The 17,120-nt window shown below is 49.0% G+C and overlaps 1 protein-coding gene across 10 annotated transcripts in view; it reads right to left on the bottom strand.

Annotated features, from left to right (window-relative positions):
* Positions 1–17,120, bottom strand: part of RYR1 (ryanodine receptor 1) — a 241,827-nt gene that overhangs the window by 197,005 nt on the left and 27,702 nt on the right. For 7 of the 10 annotated variants that reach the window (XR_013230906.1, XR_013230910.1, XR_013230908.1 and 4 more), the window contains exons 4-8: positions 16,518–16,538; positions 11,224–11,298; positions 9,654–9,732; positions 6,810–6,922; positions 5,814–5,907 (exon numbers count right to left, since the gene is read on the bottom strand). Coding sequence is in view for 3 of the 10 variants with exons in the window: in XM_077336553.1 (XP_077192668.1) it covers positions 5,814–5,907; positions 6,810–6,922; positions 9,654–9,732; positions 11,224–11,298; positions 16,518–16,538 (382 nt within the window). In the remaining 7 variants the exon portion in view is untranslated. The remainder of the gene's footprint in view (positions 1–5,813; positions 5,908–6,809; positions 6,923–9,653; positions 9,733–11,223; positions 11,299–16,517; positions 16,539–17,120) is intronic. The other 3 variants (XR_013230909.1, XR_013230911.1, XM_077336555.1) reach the window with 1 other exon arrangement.

Genomic DNA, 17,120 nt, shown 5'->3' with positions numbered 1-17,120 from the left:
GCTGGCTGAAAAAGGTTGGGGACACCTGGTCTATACCGTTTATGTAGCCGTGGCAGCAGACATATGAACCTGGGGATGGGAGGAAGTTTTGCTAGGGGAACCTGCAACAGGAGCCAGCAAAATTCACTCCCTTCCCAGGGGGAAGCAAAAATGGCAAGAATCAGATTACTTGGGAGTTATGCACAAAATGGGTCCTTTGGCCTCTCAGAAGCTGTAAAATATGTGGGTTTGTAGAAAGAACACCAGGCTGCTTGGAAAACGAACGGCTCTTTATTGGTGATCTCAGCAGCAAGTACATGCTGAAGGACACAACAAGACTGAAAACCCCTGAGAAAACCCCAACTTATATACATGCTACAGACAAAAGACTCTCCTGTGGCTGAGCCCAACTGGATCGGATGCACTTGATTGATTTAAAGGGATTGGCTCCCACAGCAGGGGAATCTCACAACACATTAGCTGGTTTTGCATCATATCGGATCCTGCCTCAAACCTCAAGCTTGGTCCTTGGCAGATCTGCATGCACAACACCCCTCCCCCCTTAGATAGTCACTTAGGAGATGGTGGACAAAGTCCTGCAGATAGCAGGGTGTTGTGCCAGCCCGTGGGGACACGGATCCAGCTGCTGTGTGATGGTGGCCGGGATCCAGTTGGGGCCATTGCTGTAGTTCCGGACGTATACTGGGTCATCTGAGATGAAAGTGTGGGGCACAAGGGAGGCCTCTTGGCGTGTTGACTGGGTAGCATCATTGTCCGGCTGCAACCTGTCCAGGAGGGTGCAGAGTCTCCAGCTCATCAGCAGTTCTGCTGGGCTCTTCCCTGTTGCAGGAATGCCATTGTGTGCTGGTGCACCAGGAAACAGCCCTTGTGGGTTGACAACTCAGCTTGCCAGGCAATGTAGGGTGAAAAACCTGAGTCCTATTTGCTGCTAGGCCACCCCCTTAACATTCAGTTGAGCAGCTGGGAGATGAGGTGGTCCTTGGCGGAGTAAGCAGGAATGTCCACAGAGTGCAGCAGGGGCTGCGGGAGCCAGTCGAGTAGCAGTGCCTCAGTAGCTGGGGCATGATCCGCGTTGACCTGAAGCAGTGGCAGGAGACTGAGTGCATTGACATGTTCAATGGATTTTCTGGGTCAGTGCACAAGGCTGAAATCATAGCCACGGAGGAAGACGGACCACCGCAGCATCCGTAGGGAGGGAATCCATGATAATTGACATCCATGGTAAAAAGGCTGAGCAGCGGTTTGTGGTCCATTATGACGGTAAACAGGCAGCCATAGAGATAGTCATGGAACTTTTTTATTCTGAATATTCTGTTAATTTGCATGTAGTTGTACTCAGCAGAAAATAAGGTCCATTACTAGAATGACAATGGAGCCTCTCGCCCCTCTGGCATGCGGTGGCTCAGGACAGCACCAATTCTGTGTTGGGAAGAGTCACAAGTGAGGACAACTTCCTAAGACTTCTCGAAGGGCATCAGCATGCTGTCTGAAGGGATGAGGGATTTGACAGCCTGAAGGCAGACTGTTGCATGGGCCCCAGACCCAGGGCATCTTCTTACTGAGGAGCTGATGCAGAGGCTCTGTGACGGTGGCCTTGTTGGGCATGAAGGCAAAATGGTAAAAGTTCAGAAGGCCCAGGAAGGTTTGCAGATCGTATCTAGACGTCAGCGGTGGCGTGTTCTGGATGGCCGTCCCCTTGTCTGTGGTTGGGTGGATTCCCACAACGGCGATGAGAAACCGCAGGAACTCCACCGATGGAACACCAAGACGACATTTCTCTCGCTGCACCTTTATGCCAGCTGCCTTGAAGCAGTGCAGGACCTCTCGGAGACAGTCAGTGCGCTTGGGGACTGTGTTCTCCGCAAGCAAAACGTCATCAAATTAGGGAATGACCCTTTAGGAGATCTTCCATCGAGTTTTGGAAGATCCCTGGTGCAAGCTGACACCAAATTGCAGGCACCTGACCCAAAACCCCCCCTATAGGAGACAACTGTCTGGGCCTCAGCCAATGCGTCTTCAATAGGCAGCTGGGTAAGCTTGGGCAAGGTTAACTTTGGCAAAGACCTTGCCCCTGCCAGGGACACTAAAAGGTGGCTAATCAGCCACTGGGTGAAAGCGCTGTTGCAGCACCCTGTTCAGCAGGCACTTCCAGCACATGGAGCTCTTCCGCCAGGCATTCGGTTGAGACCAGCCATAACCAACAACGTCTGAAGGGCCCCTGCTCCCTCCCTCCCAGAACTCCATCAACACGCTCTGGACCTGCTGCACTGTTATAATTATCAGTTATTAATACTATTGTTACAGTTATTTATATGCTATGGATTGTTTCATGTATTGTTTAGATGTTTTATGTAAACCACCCTGAACCTTCGGAGAGGGCGATATATAAATAATAAAATAAAATAAAATAAAATAAAATAAAATAAAATAAAATAAAATAAAATAAAATAAAATAAAATAAAATAAAATAAAATAAAATAAAATAAAATAGTCCGCACAGATGCGGACATCCCCATTTGGCTTGATGGGGGTTACAATTGGGGTCTCCCAATGCACATTCGGAACTAGCTCAGGAGACCCTGTGCCAGAAGCTTGTCAAGCTCCTAGTCCATGCAAGGCTTTAAAGTGAAGGGAACCTTCTTGGCTTCAAGGAGGATGTGCATCATCTGCGGGTGAAGAGCCAGGGCAACCAGCGGACCCGTGTAACGGTCAGGAAAGTTGTCAAAAACATGTGGAAACTCGCCACAAACACCCTCTAAGGATGTGGCCTGGAGCTGATGGATCCTGCTGATGGTGATCCCAAGCAGCTCAACCCCGTTAAGGCTGAGGAGACTGGTGCACTCCCCCTCAACAATGACCAGTGGCAAATGGCCTCAAAAATTCTTAAAGTAATCATGAAAATTGCCCACATCTTGTATGGAAATGAGGCCACCCCGATAGTCCTTGACTATGTAGTCCAAAGGTTTGAAAGGGGGACCCCCATCTGGGCACACATTTGAGGGTCGAGCTTGAAATGAAGGACAGTGAGGGCCCAGTGTCCAATTCCATGGAATAGGGAGCCCCCTCTGTGGTCACCAACAGATTAATCTTCTTCTTGGGGCCATTCTGCATGGAATTGATGAATACCGTATGGGCGCTGGTCTTCAAACGCTGTCAGTGGCTCGATGCGGCAGGATCACGCTGTGAAGTTAAAGTTGTTTTCCCCGTTGATCCCCTTGGTGGGAAGCATCCCTGGTGGATTATTGCTAGAACACAGTGGCAAGATGTGAACGGCACACTTGGGTTATGTGCCACTTTGAAGGACAGGCAAATGGCCTCGCAGAACTTGCATGTGCTCTGCGCATGCTATGCCCCACAGGTCCTGATTTGGCTGCTGGAAAACAACAAGGACGTGCAGCAGTACGACCCACTTTGTCCGCATCTTCCTCGGAATCCTCAACACCCTCATGGTGGACTGCAGCGATTGGGCGTACTGTCTGGAAGTGCCGGGGCAACACATGGCCTCAGGTGGCCCTGGCACGGCAAGCAGCGGCTTTGGCACTGGCGTTTTCCTACAATGCATCTTTGAATGTCAGCCCTTTCTTTGCACAGAACCGGCGCTGGGTATACTCATCATGGAAGCCTCAGATGAATCCGTCTCGGATGTTGGAAAAATGGCAATCTCAAGCAAGGTTGAGGGCAGCAGCAGTAAAGTCAGTGAGAGACTCCAGTTGGATGCATTGGAAAAATTTGTGACCGCTGTCGATTTTTCCCAGCTGGGAACTGCAGAGTTCCTAAAGGCACAGGAGAATCTCGTCCACGTCCACAGTGTCCACGTCATCCAGCATGGAGGTCTTGTGCGAGGCCGTAGGTATCTGGCCCACACAAACTCAGAAACACCAACTGTTTCCTGGCTCTTTGGTGATGCCGTCGGCCACGAGGTAATGGCAGGATTGCCTCTCATGGACTGCCAGCTGAGATTGAAGGGCTCGATCCGGCCAAGGGTAGCCACAGAATTCATTTGCCGGATTTACACTCTGGGCAGCATGTTCAGGAATTGGACAGTCCTTTCCCTCGAGGTCGGACACCAAATGAATGATGATCCCTACCTAGCTGGCGGCTTGTGGCCTCTTGGCGGCAGGGTTCCGCTCCAGTGACTGAGCAGCTGTGGGAGATTGCTTACCAGGATTTCATTCCTAGCATCGCCATCCCACCTTCTTCGCCAGCGTAAAATATGTGGGTTCGTAAGAAGAACACCAGACTACCTGACAAACAAATGGCTCTTTATTGGTGATCTCAGCAGGGAGAACATGTTAGAGGAAGCAACAAGAAGACCGAAAACCTCCGAGAAAACCCCAACTTATATACATACAACAAACAAATGAATCTCTAGCAGCTGAACCCAGTGGCTCAGATGCGCTTGGTTGATTTTAAAGGATTGGTTCCCATAGCGGGGAAAGCTCGCAGCACATTGGCTGGTTTTGCATTGGGCTGGATCCTGCCTCAGACCTCAAGCTCGGCCCTCAGCAGATCCACATACACAACAGAAGCCTTGTAAATACTTAACACATTTCTCTCTCTCTCTCTCTCTCTCTCTCTCTCTCTCTCTCTCTCATGGGACAAGGTTTGGGAATTACTGAGTGGGCAGGGGGGAGCCTGTTCTTCTTCACACATCATCTTTTCGGTGCTTTTATGGGTGTGTCCAACTGCAGTTTTGGTCAGACTACCAAAAGGAGATTTCTTCTGTTTTTCTGTATACAATGCAGCGATTGGCTCCTTACCACGTCTTACTATTGGTGATCTGGACACGGCAAGGAAGATGCATATATATGTCAACCCTGTGGGATTTGCCATGTTTGATACAATCCTATTTGGTCTGATTCCTTGCCTCTAGGATGGCACCCTGTTGCAATGTTTGTGGTATCGATCCAACCTCTTTTGTTTAGAGTAAGGCAGCAGCCATCCAGTCCTGGGATTCTCATGCATAGCTCACTTCTCCTGGTCGGTTCCCTGGCCCTCTGGCCAGACCCCTCGCTTTGCACCCCTTCAATAGCTCTCGTTATCTTGGACAGCCTGGCTGCTCCTGCTGCCTACTGAAGTCCTCTCCCCCAGGGAATGACCACCCCCACCCACGGCCTGAGAGGGCACCACCCCACCGGTCATCTGCAGCTCAGGGTAAAGCTATGCCTTGTGGGGAGTGGGGCTATATAGAGCCCGAACCCAGGGTCTTTCCTCAGTTTGAGCAAGGAGTGTGTATGTTGCTGCTCCAATGCTATCCAATAAAGGAGGCTGATTTCACAATCATGAGCCTCGTTGGTGTCTACGGGGGGCAATCCTCACATTATACAGTCACTACTTTACTTCTACTGTATTCAACCAGGGACCACAGTGAGAGAGACAGAGGCCATGCCAGTTCCTGCTTAGCTCTGGGTCACAGTGGATAGGGCTACAATTTCAACAGGGTCCTTTTCACTATCTGACAGAATGTAATAGAAGCTAATATTTTACCATTTGTGTTTGCATAGCTAAGCCTGACCACTGAAGAAGGTAGTTGTGCCGAAACATGTCTGATCTAGGCCACTGGGTCCCTGTTTGCTAATTCTCGAACTGATTGTACATGTGAGGCTAATACTGAGGCCTGTTGGTGTTTTTAGCCTTTACAAATAAACACATGTACTTTCATATATTATAACATTTCTAGTTTTTTAATTGGTTTTTGAGCAGGCATGGGGAGCTGGTTCTTCCGACAACCAGTTTCAAAAAGGTTGAGGCTCCCAGAGGGTCCAGAGTACGGGGCTAGGGGTGGGGGGTGGGAGTGCAGTATAATCACACACCTTCTTCACAGCCCGAGCAGATGGGATTCATGTTCCACAGTGTCTGCATGAAGGAGGCGTCTGCTTGGAGCTCTCCGCTGGCCGTAGACAGGTGCTGGAGGACGATAAAGAAACTGGTGAGAAGAAGGAAATTGGGGGAATGACTGTGTGTGTGTGGGGGGGGGGATCATGGGATTCAGTATACAATCAGGGCTCTAGATATGTAGCCACAGGTCTCTCGATCCATATTGGTCTGGCTTCCATCCTGGCCCTGGGGTGGAAATGCTGTTGGTCGCCCTGGTGGATGAACTCCAGCTGGATCAGGGTAGAATCATAGAATCATAGAGTTGGAAGGGCCATACAGGCCATCTAGTCCAACCCCCTGCTCTACGCAGGATCAGCCCTAAGCATCCTAAAGCAATTAGCAGATGGGCATTCTCATAATGTAAGACCTGTCAGCCACCTTTGATGTGTTCAACCACGAGTTATTGGCCCACCACCTCGCCGGTACAGGAATACGGGGTACAGCTCTTTGCTGGTTACACTTCTTCCTCCAAAACTGAACCTAGAGGGTTGTAGTGGGGAATGCGCTGCTGCACCCCTGTCAGCTCCCTTGTGGAGTTCCTCAGGGGGTGATGCTCTCCCCCACTCTTTTCAACATCTTCATGCGCCCTCTAGCTCAGCTGATCTGGAGTTTCAGATTGGGTTGCCATCAGTAAGTGGATGACACCCAGCTCTACATCCTCATGGACAGCTGCCCAGACTCCCCCCCTCCAGAACCATTTGTCAGATGATGGGTAAGAAGCTCAGCCACGTTAGCAATACCTCAGCTGCCTTTGTCTTTCTGATTGGGGTCAATGAGAAAAGGGATAAACAATTAAGTTCTGGGGCTAAATCTGACAAGTGGGAAAGAACACAGCTTGATGGGGCAGAGATGCTCTGAAAGCTTCATTGGCAAGGTATGCTTTCCTGAGATGGCCAATACCTTCACTCACACACAAGCACGCGCATACTCACCAGGTACCTCTCAGAAGAGACGCTGACGAGGATGAGGTCATCACCTACCCGCACCTTCTCCCCTTCTGAGCGCTGCTTGGAGGCGGGGTGGATGGTCCACCAACAGGCTTCCCCTGGAAATGGCAGAGAAAGGATGGATGGCTGTGAGCATGTAGAGGAAGCACACAACGAGGCAAACAGCCCCATGGAAAAGCATGTCTCCCTACTCAACCAAGCCCTACACGGCTGTGATTGTGTGCATGCCATAGTTCTACAGAAGCGCTGCTCATAGTGTCGGGTGAAGAGAATGCTAGTTTTCATTGTTTGTAAGAGTCACAGAACAATAAACTAAAAGGAAGGCAAAAACTCACATTATAAGGATCTTTGGGCTTTCCACATTCTCTTTTTACTTGCTTGTAAGTCCCTGCATGGGTTTTGCCTCCTCTATGGGTCAATTTGATATTAGACCGGTTTATGTCCTGCATACCTCTCTGCAGTTTTAAACTACAGGTTTTTTACCAGGCACTATTATTAAGGCCTGTTGTAACAGCAGGCTCTAGAAAACTGAGGCAATGTTCCTCCCAGGGATGCCAGCGGGCAGAAGGGAAGGCAGTGAGTGAACATGCCAAGGCAGTTGATCATAGGGCTGCCCCAGCACTGTCTGGGGATAGGAGTTTGTGCCCCTGGGCCTCTGGAGCCCTGAGTCAGCTCCATGATGGACGCACTCTCGGGCATGACACCCTTTTAAGGATCCATTCCATCCCTCCCCCTCCCCCCCCTCTCTCTGTGAATTATGCCCGCACTCTTCATTGGCAGCAGGGGAGAGGAATCCTGGAAGCTTACGATAGGAGTGAGGAAGGTGCAGGTGCTGAAGAAACAGGAATTTACCAGCAAGAAAATGAGATGGCGGAAAAGCCCTTTGCCTAGTTTGAGAGAAACAATAACTTTTGATTCAGACCATGAAGGCAGCAGAGATTCCACACTATGATGATGATGATGATTGGATTTGTTACCCGCTGCTATTGGCAAACCGTCTTGTGGCAGGTTACAGAATAAAACCCCACATAAAACAATCATATAACCCTATTAAAATATAACACAAACCCTGGCAGCAAAAATATTCCCACCCCACAACAAGTAATCTCCTCATGGTCCGCCATGGAGGCATCAGTGGATGGTGATGGTTCAACCCGGTGATGGTGTGACCTAATGTAGACTCTCCTGGAGTCTCTCCTGACCTTCCGTGCCATGGCCTCGACCATAAACCTGGTAGAAGAGCTCCATTTCACAAGCCATGCGGGATGCAGCAAGCTCCTGCAGGGCCCTCAGCTCTTCTGGGAGCTCATTCCAGCAGGTTGGGGTCAAGGCTAGGCAGGCTTCCCAGGGGCCAGGAACCACCAGCAAGTTGGAACGCACAGAGGCCTGCAGGGGGCATAGGGCAAGTGACCTCTCAGATATGTGGGTCCCAGACCACAAAAGCCTTAAAGGTCAAAACCACCACTTTGAACTTAATCCGGACTAGTAACCAATGCAGCTGCCGCAGCACAGGCTGGATATGAGCCCTCCGAGATGTTCCTGGGAGGACCCTGGCTGTCGCATTTTGCACCAGATGCAATCTCCGGGCCAGAGGACCCATAGAGATGTTAAACGAAGTAGGGGAGAGTACCGCCCGCTGTGGGACCCCACAAAGGAGTTGGAAGGGACTAAAGATCTTGTTAATAGCAGCACACAAGGCATTTGCTACAGCTTCTTTAGAGACTGAATAGAATTTGGGTAGATTCAAATGAGTAGCCGTGTCCAGTAGCACCTTTAAGAACAAAAAAGATTTATTCAAGGTGTGAGCTTTCGAGTGCAAACATGCTTCCGGTGCTTCCACTCGAAAGTTCACGCCTTGAATAAATCTTTGTTGGTCCTAAAGGTGCTACTGGACTCTGATTTTATTGTAGAATTTGGGTGTGAACCCAGCAAGTCCTGGGGATTTGGTTTTGGTAAAATGCTTAATCACTTTAAAAATGTCTTGAAAATGTATGGATTCATTCATTATTTATTTGGTGCTTAGTTTATCCTCTCTTTTTTTGGTATTTAAAAAAAAAAATCTTTAACCTGATTCAGATCTGGATTTTGTGAGGAGCAGAAGTAGAAAGGGTTGTCATATCACGTGGGGACCTCCTGGAGATATTCATAGGTAGTTTGCAGCAATCTCATTGTTATTTTAGAAAGCAAGTTTCTAGTCCATAAGCCTAAAAAGATTTGCCTGAAAATGTTTCAGGTGGGTAGCTTTGTTAGTCTGTAGTAACTAAACAAAATTAGAATCCAGTAGCATCTTACAGACCAACAAACCTTTTCCAATAATAATAATAATAATAATAATAATAATAATAATAATAATAATAATAATAATAATAATAATATCTGACAAAATGAGATTTGACTCACAGAAGTTTAAACCCTGAAAAAATGTGTTGGTCTCTACAGGACTCCAGTTTTGGGCTGAAGTGTATGTGGGCTAGTCCTGCTGAAACACTGGAAGACATCAGGAGAATAAGAATCTCAACAATTGGAAGTAGAATTTTCGGTCTGGCCATAGATCCTTGCCTGTCTCCATGAATAGCAGAGACATAAAATAATATGCAAAATAACAGAAAGCTTGCTCAGTTTGCATAATTTATGCAGATTGCAGAATTCCAGTTTAGTTGGTACAGCAGTTCACTTGTCAGGATGCAGAATTCGGGGGGGGGGGGGGGGCTTCCTTCCCAAATCCAGCTATGGGCACTACCATCCTAGGGCCTTTTTCAGTGCTGAGACTGGAATTCAGGATGAATTCTTTCCGCGCCCGGCCACCACTTCCATGGCTTTCCCACATACCGGTTGCATCCTCCTGAAGGCCCACGTCAAAGGCAAGCTTATCGGTCAAGGAACGGGATGTGGTTAGGCAGCTTAAGTACTGAAAGATGAGGAAGGAAAGAACACCAAGAAAGATTCTTTGAAATTCTTAAAAGAGAAGGAAAAATACCCTTAAAGCTTTCTCTGAAAATCTGCAGGTTAAACAAACACACAATTATCTAAATGTATCTAAGTAGTCATAATAGCCTGAAATGATAGCCATGCTGTCCCAGAACATGTGCAAAGTACAAATTGAAGAAGGAGGATCTGGTTTTTTTGTACCCTGCTTTTTACTAACTGAAGGAGTCTCAAAGTGGCTTGCAATTGCCTACCCTTCCTCTCCCCAAAAAGCACACTCTGACCATTTCCACACTGGGAGATTCATTGCCTTGGCTCCTGTGCAGGAGAACTAATTTGGGCCAAATGCTCCCCCATGTGGGAGCAGGAAGAGTTAGAACACCCTGCCCTGGCTCAAACTCAAGCCTGCAGCCCAGCACGAACCCTCCAGTGCAGAAACAGCCCCTGTGAGGCAGGTGGGGCTGAGAGAACTCTGATTCCCAGTGTCAGGGGGAACCATCAGGAGAAGGCCTCTCTGCCCTGTCATTGGCCCACTCTGTGACACAGGATGCTGGACTAGATGGACCCCTGGTCTGATTCAGTTTTCTCAAGTTCATATTTTCCTAACTCCATTTGTAAGGGACCCCATTTCTGTACTGCTCCCTCAGAAACTTCTGCTGTACCCTATTGCTTTATTTCTACACCAGTTTTTTGTTTGTTTGTTTGTTTGGCTTTTTTTGCCAAGGGTCCCTGGAGTGAGCAGCTGTGCCGGCTTTATAGCTGGGTTGGAGCTAGCTACTTGAATCTGAGAGCGGTTGTAATTCCCAGAGATCTCAAGGTGCCACCTGGAGGCTGGCAACCCTGTGTGCCAGGGGAGCTTTACTGAAGAAAGACTGCTTCTGCTAAGAGACTCTGGGTCTAATCCAACATGACAGTTCCTCTGCTCCACAGTCACTCCTCCACAGTCTCTGAACACTAAACTCTCCCTGATCAGGGGCCATCAGCATTTAGTGCAGACACGCACTGTACTAAAAGAGCAGCTGATACACACACTCACACACACAGCCTTTAGAGGAATTTTGGCACAGATGGAAAGTGCAGCCAGCATCGCCCCACCCCGAATGACCTCAGCTCCTTGACTTAGAACTTAAATAGGGACTCCAGAACGCCTCTCAGCTCTTTCGGCGTTTGACACCTTCTTGGCCGAGAGGCTGCCCACCTCCTCAAGCCCCGTTCGGGATTCTTTGCGGTTTCCGCATCCTTGGAGGAGAACATCTGATACATGGTTGAAAATAAATCTGCTTGGCTCCAGGATGGAGACATTAAAAAATATATAGGGCTCAGTCAGAGCTGTGGGGCAGCACCGGTCCTGAATGCTCTCCTGAGACGTCCACCTGCCATGCTCCCCACTCTTAGTGTCCAAACCATCCCGATGTGTCCTTTCCCCCTGCGGCGTACCCAAAGACGCCCACCCGCACCCTTGCTTCCTCCTCACCATGCCGCTGTGGGAATGCCGGAGGAGAATAGCGTGTCCGTAGAGCAGAGTCCGATGACCACCGCCTTGTGAAGACTGAAAACGATAAAGAGGGACACAAGTCATGCTGTGCATCCAACCACCCCTCTTGCAGAGTGCCTAGTAATATGCCTCCCTCCCTGTGAACCCCCCCACAACAAGGCAAGCAGCCGATTCCTTCCTTTTAGGAGGTCAGGAAATGTACTTTTCAGTGCCGCAAGGGGTTCCATGCTTCATGGTCGCTGATGCAGACACTCACGGGGAAATAACGGCCCGTCGACCACCTACGGTGACTCGGGTTTGGCCCATGCAAACCGACTCCATCGCCGCGAGTTTAAAGTGGATGTTAAGAATTGGCCCAGGAACATCCCAGAAAGAGCGTGAGGAACAGGCAGAGACAGGCCAACACTTTATCCCACAACTGCACCTGATGCGTGGGAATGTTCTCCTCAGAGCTGGTGGGGACAATGCAGCAAGAAGGCTTTCCAAATGAGTGCACACGCATGCTGTGAAATGTTACCCCTTGGAAAAGAGTTGGCTGAATACATCCAATGAGCCAGAGGAGAAGGAGCTGGGGTTTTTATACCACACTTTTCACTACTCGAAGGAGTCCCAAAGCAGCTTACAAATCACCTTTCCCTTCTTCTCTCCACAACAGACACCCTGAGGTAGGTGACGCTGAGAGAACTGTGAAAGGACTGCTCTGTGAGAAGAGCTCTTATTAGGACTGTGACTAGCCCAAGGTCACCCAGCTGGCTGCATGGGGAGGAGGAGTGAGGAATCAAACCCGGCTCTCCAGATTACAGGCCACCACTCTTAACCACGACACCACGTTGACCTCCAAGGGCTCTGCTGGTAAGTCTTCTTCCAGGCACTTTCTTCCATGGGACTGAAGCAGGGGCAGAGAAGAAGAAGAGCTGCCCCACGTAGGGCAGATGATTATTGGCCTCAGAAGGCCAACTATACAGATCTTTGAAGATGGATGACCCAGACATGTCAGGAGGAGACTGTACTTGGTGGGCTTCCCTTTCGCCACACACAGAGATTATTGGCCAAAGCCAAAAAAACAGAACGGCATATTCTGGCTTCATCACATGGCCTACTCCTGCAGCTCATCAAGGTAGTGTATTAAATACACCTGTAGTGTATTAAAGCAGGACTGATGCCACGGGAATACGTCCTGGGGTGTTTACTAGGGTTGCCAACTTCCAGGTGGCACCTGGAGATCTCCCATTATTAATATCGGCCTCCAGATGACAAAGAGCAGTTCCTCAGAAAGAAATGGCTGCTTTGGAGCCGAGGATGTCCTCCGGCAGCTGCACTGGCTGCCAATTGTATTCCGGGTCAAGTCCAATGCTCTGGAGTTAACCTTTAAGGCTATACATAGCCTGGACCCTGCATGTCTACGGACTGCCTCTCCAAACACATCCCCAGAAGAGCCCTGCACTCAGTCTATGCATATAGGCTTGTGGTCCCCGATCCCAAAGAAAATTAGCAGGCCCAGACCAGAACCAGGGCCTTCAGGGCCTCGGCTCCAGCATGGCAGAATGAGCTCCCAGAAAACATCAGGGCTCTGCCAGAGCTCAGTGAGTTCTGCAGGGCCTGTAAAACGGAGCTCTTCCACCAGGCCTACAGTCAAGACCAGTAGAACAGTCAGCATCAGTATCTACCTGGCTTCCCTCCAGTATGCCAACCCACCCTGGGTTCTGGTTCTACACCCAGAGGCAGGTTTTAGAATCGATTTCAGATTTGTTAACTGTGATTTTAATGTATTGTTGAATTTGCATTGTTCACCGTCCTGAGTCTGTTCGAGCAGAGAGGGCGCTCTATAAATGTAAATAAAATTAAAAAGGTCTCACACCAAACCCCATCCTCGCCAAACTCCAAGGGCCCTCCCCCAAGTCTCCAGGTATTTCCCAGCCCAGAGATGGCAGCCCTAGCAGGCATATGTTCAGCAGGTAGACCACTGAGATATACATGGGCATCAGTGCATTGGTCACATTCCTACAGTCAATATGATCATATTTACCCAGGCGACCATTACGGCAGGATTACAATCATCGTTGCTCATGTATGTCTGCCATGCGACGCGCCATCAGCACTTACTCCATGGCATTTTACGTACCTGTGGTCATTACATGGTCACGAGAGAGACCATCTTACCATGGACATATGTACGGCCATCCATGATTACTGCCATGTATAGGATCATACATGGGAGCATACTATAGGATTGAAATTCCTTTTTCGCCTTCCTAAATTCAAACTGGAGGCCCATTACACAAGGCAGATAAAACATTTTACTTTGGGGGTGTCAGAAATTTGGCCAGTGTACTTTATTTCTGACACCCCCGAAGTAGGGGCTCAAGGGAATGGTAGGTAGTCCATAGACATCTGGAGAGCCACAGTTTGGCCAACCTGCTGTAATCACGCTTGGTGCAAAGATGCAGCGGAGTCTGATTGACCGAAACAGGTCTACTGGGCAGCACAAGTGGTGACAGCTATACAGCAAATCCAGAGTCCAGTGGCATCTTTAAGGCCAACAAAGATTTATTCAAGGCATGAGCTTTTGAGTGACTCAGACTGTTTGTTTGCAAGCCTCGATTTGTTCTCTGGGAATTATTGTCAGGTGCATCTTACAGCAGCACTGACGTCCACATCACTGCAACGCAAGCTGCCAACAAATACAGGCATTTTGAGCAAACAGTTACAAGCTTCTGAGCCTGCCCAATGGAGAGGCAAATAACTCTAACAACCTAAACAAACGCCTTAATAGCAGATCACATGTGGTCCATATTAACACATGGTAGAAAAATAAGAAAAGCTGTTTTTTTTATAGCCCACTTTTGACTACTCAGAGGAGTATCAAAGTGGCTTATAAAAGCCACTTTTCTTCCTCACGGACACCCTGTGAGGCATGTGTTGAGAGAGCTCTGAGAGAACTGCTCTGCAAGGCCAGCTCTAAGAGAACTATGACTGACCCAAGGTCACCCAGTTCGCGGCATATGGAAGAGTGGAAAATTCAGCCCAGTTCTCCAGATTAGAGGCCGCTGCTCATATCCTTTACGCCATGCTGGCTCTCAGTAGATATGATGGTCACTGCAGAGAACCACAGTATTTTATTTGGGCTGCAGAAACAGCCCCAGAAGCAACCAGGCCGAGTTTCTTATTTATTTATGAACTTTCTTCACTGCTCTTTGTCCACAGCGCTCAGGGCAGAGTACACGGGATAACTGCATTTTATAATGTCTTAGCACACATCCCATGGTAAAGCTGCTTCCAGTCAAGATTTCATGGGCATCCTCTAGGGAGGGCACATGATCATCATACAGCATGCTACATTCTGGGATCATTAGAACACCACTTCCTCTTTAGAAGTACGACACATATCACCTTGTAAGAAGGACCACCCACATTCCCAAGCAGTGCTCCAACTGGGGGGAGGGGGGGTGTAAGGCCAAAGACAGCCAGCAGGAGAGCCAAACCTGAAGGCAGCATTGCAGGGTGGAATGGAGGCCCATGGCTGCCCACCAAGCCCCAATAACCTCTGCAACCTCGTGGTGCCCCAAGACCACGTTCACTTCCAAACCCCAGGTGGGAACATACGCACCAATGTGGGGGGAGGCCCTCCACTGTTCACATTCAGGAACCATGCAATGGAGGAGACAGTGGACGGGGTGGAAGGAAGCAGTCACGGCCAAGGATGGAGAGTTCAAGTGAGAGAGGAAAGATGCTGGTGAGATGGGGTGAAGGAAACACAACTCGGGGGACAAAAGGATGTGGAAGATTATTAGGGAAAAAGGAAACGGGGTTTCCACCAGGTTTTTGTCTAGGGAGAAGGGACCTGCCTTTGTTTCTCGCTAGCTTCCCTTCCAGTGATGGTCCCCCCAATTCTTAACCAATCAACTCTTTCATACTTTAATGAGAAATCCATACAGAAGTGTAGGGCAGTGTAGGATTTGACCCTGTGAGAGTAGAAAGATGAGCATGCGATGCTGGGTTTCTCCACATTCTTGTTTTCATTGCTTGTAAGTTCATGTTTATTCAAGGGCGCCCTGAGGCTCATGAGAACTATAGTCCATGGACATCTAGAGAGCTACAGTTTGGCCACCCCTGCACTAATATTACATCTGTTCTTGTTCAGCATATCTCCCATCAGATTTAAAAAGCAGGATTTTATGCTGGACATAACCCAATGTAATGTTGAATTGGCCAACAGAGGCAGCAAAACCCATGCTGAACAGGGGGGGGGGGGGGGAACCTAAAGAAACAGGAATTTATAAGCAAAGAAAATGAGAATGGGGGGATGCCCATCGATTGGTACCCCAGTTCGACATGTTTTGGGACTGCCTTGAAGGCAGGAATAAGACAAGCCACTAAGCATAGCACTGCAGAACAGAGGCTGAATAGTTGAGAGGAACCTGAGGTGAAATTATAGTTCTTGCATAAAACTCTTTTCTCACAATGGGCCTAAGTTTCCTTTCTCCTTTAACAGGGATCAGCAATGTTTTCAAGCCTGTTGGCACCTTCAGAATTCTCACTCAGGGCGGCAGGAGCAACTCCAAAATGGCTGCTGTAAGAGGCGGAGCCAGCCACAAAATGGTAGTGTGGTCATGCATAACTCTAATTGTAACATCTCAACGTTTCAGGCAGAAGCTCACCTTAACAGAATGAACATCCTGTTCACAAATATTTTCTTGCACGCACACAGCTTCACTGCATGACCAAAGGTAAGATCTTTGGGCTGTGGTGGCAACTACTGCCGAAACAACTTTAAAATAATCTGCACAGCCAATCAAATCCTCAATGGCCAATCAGGAGTCTTGCTAAGCATCTGGCCCCACCCACTTTCTGAAACACCTGGTAGTCACCAGGAAAGGAGTCAGAGGGTGCCATGGGCATTCGGTTGGGACCCCCAGCCATGCCAGTAGAAAAAGGCGATTACTGGATTTAAAAAAATGTATTCATTTGATGACAGCCCCTGAACTAGACAGGCTAAAAGCATAACAAAAAGTCGGCCATCTTAACTAGTGGACAATGGTCCACTGGGGATTTCTAATGACACCCAAAGTGCCTTAAACAGAGAGGTGAAAAGGTGGGTTCTGCCCCCTTATATCCCTGTCGAATGCTCTGAACCTTCAGAAATCTGTGGAGGTGGAAATCCCCGGGAGCAGGAGAGGAGATGGGTGCAAACACACCAAAAACATGGCACGGAGAGGAGGAGCCGAGAAGGGAACAGGTGTGGGTGGGGTCACGACAGCGAAATCAGCACCTACCCACTTGTCCAAGTCAACACCCTAGAGGGCCAGCCAGCGGAACAGAGAAGCCAAAGAGGAAAGAAGAGGAAGAAAAGATGAAAGCAACATGGGGAATAGGAGGGCAGCTGGGCTCCCCTGCCCCTATTGGCATCCTGGCAACACAGCCCCTTGCCTACTCACCCATACCTCCTTCAGCACTCCCCTTTAAAAGGGGGGCCCTGCCTGACCCTCTCCCCCCCCCCCTGCGCTCCCTGCAGGGACATGGAAATCTCCTTAGGAGGAGTTGAGGGAGACCTCCTGAGATCTTTCTTTGTGTCCCTGGCCACTGGGTGATAGGCAGGTGTTTGGCAGGTGTAGCTTTCCACAGCACAGAGAGGAAGCCTGGATGATCAGAATGCAATCTGGGGAGAAATCTTTCAAAGGGACGCCAGCATCATCCATATTCCTAGTGGCTACTGCTCCTCCACTTTGCACAGCAGCAGAATTGCCAGATGTTAGCAAGGCGCAGCAATACACACATATCAGGGCCGTGAAAAGCTACAGCTGCTGATCCTATGAAAGGCACATACAGCCTAGGTCAGCCAGCCACCAGACTGGCCACTGTAAACAAGATGGGGCTAT

The sequence above is a fragment of the Paroedura picta genome, chromosome 5 (assembly GCF_049243985.1).
Source record: "Paroedura picta isolate Pp20150507F chromosome 5, Ppicta_v3.0, whole genome shotgun sequence".
NCBI classification, from domain to species: domain Eukaryota; kingdom Metazoa; phylum Chordata; class Lepidosauria; order Squamata; family Gekkonidae; genus Paroedura; species Paroedura picta.
Note: the sequence above shows the minus strand (reverse complement) of the source record. Positions and strands in the feature narration are given on the sequence as shown.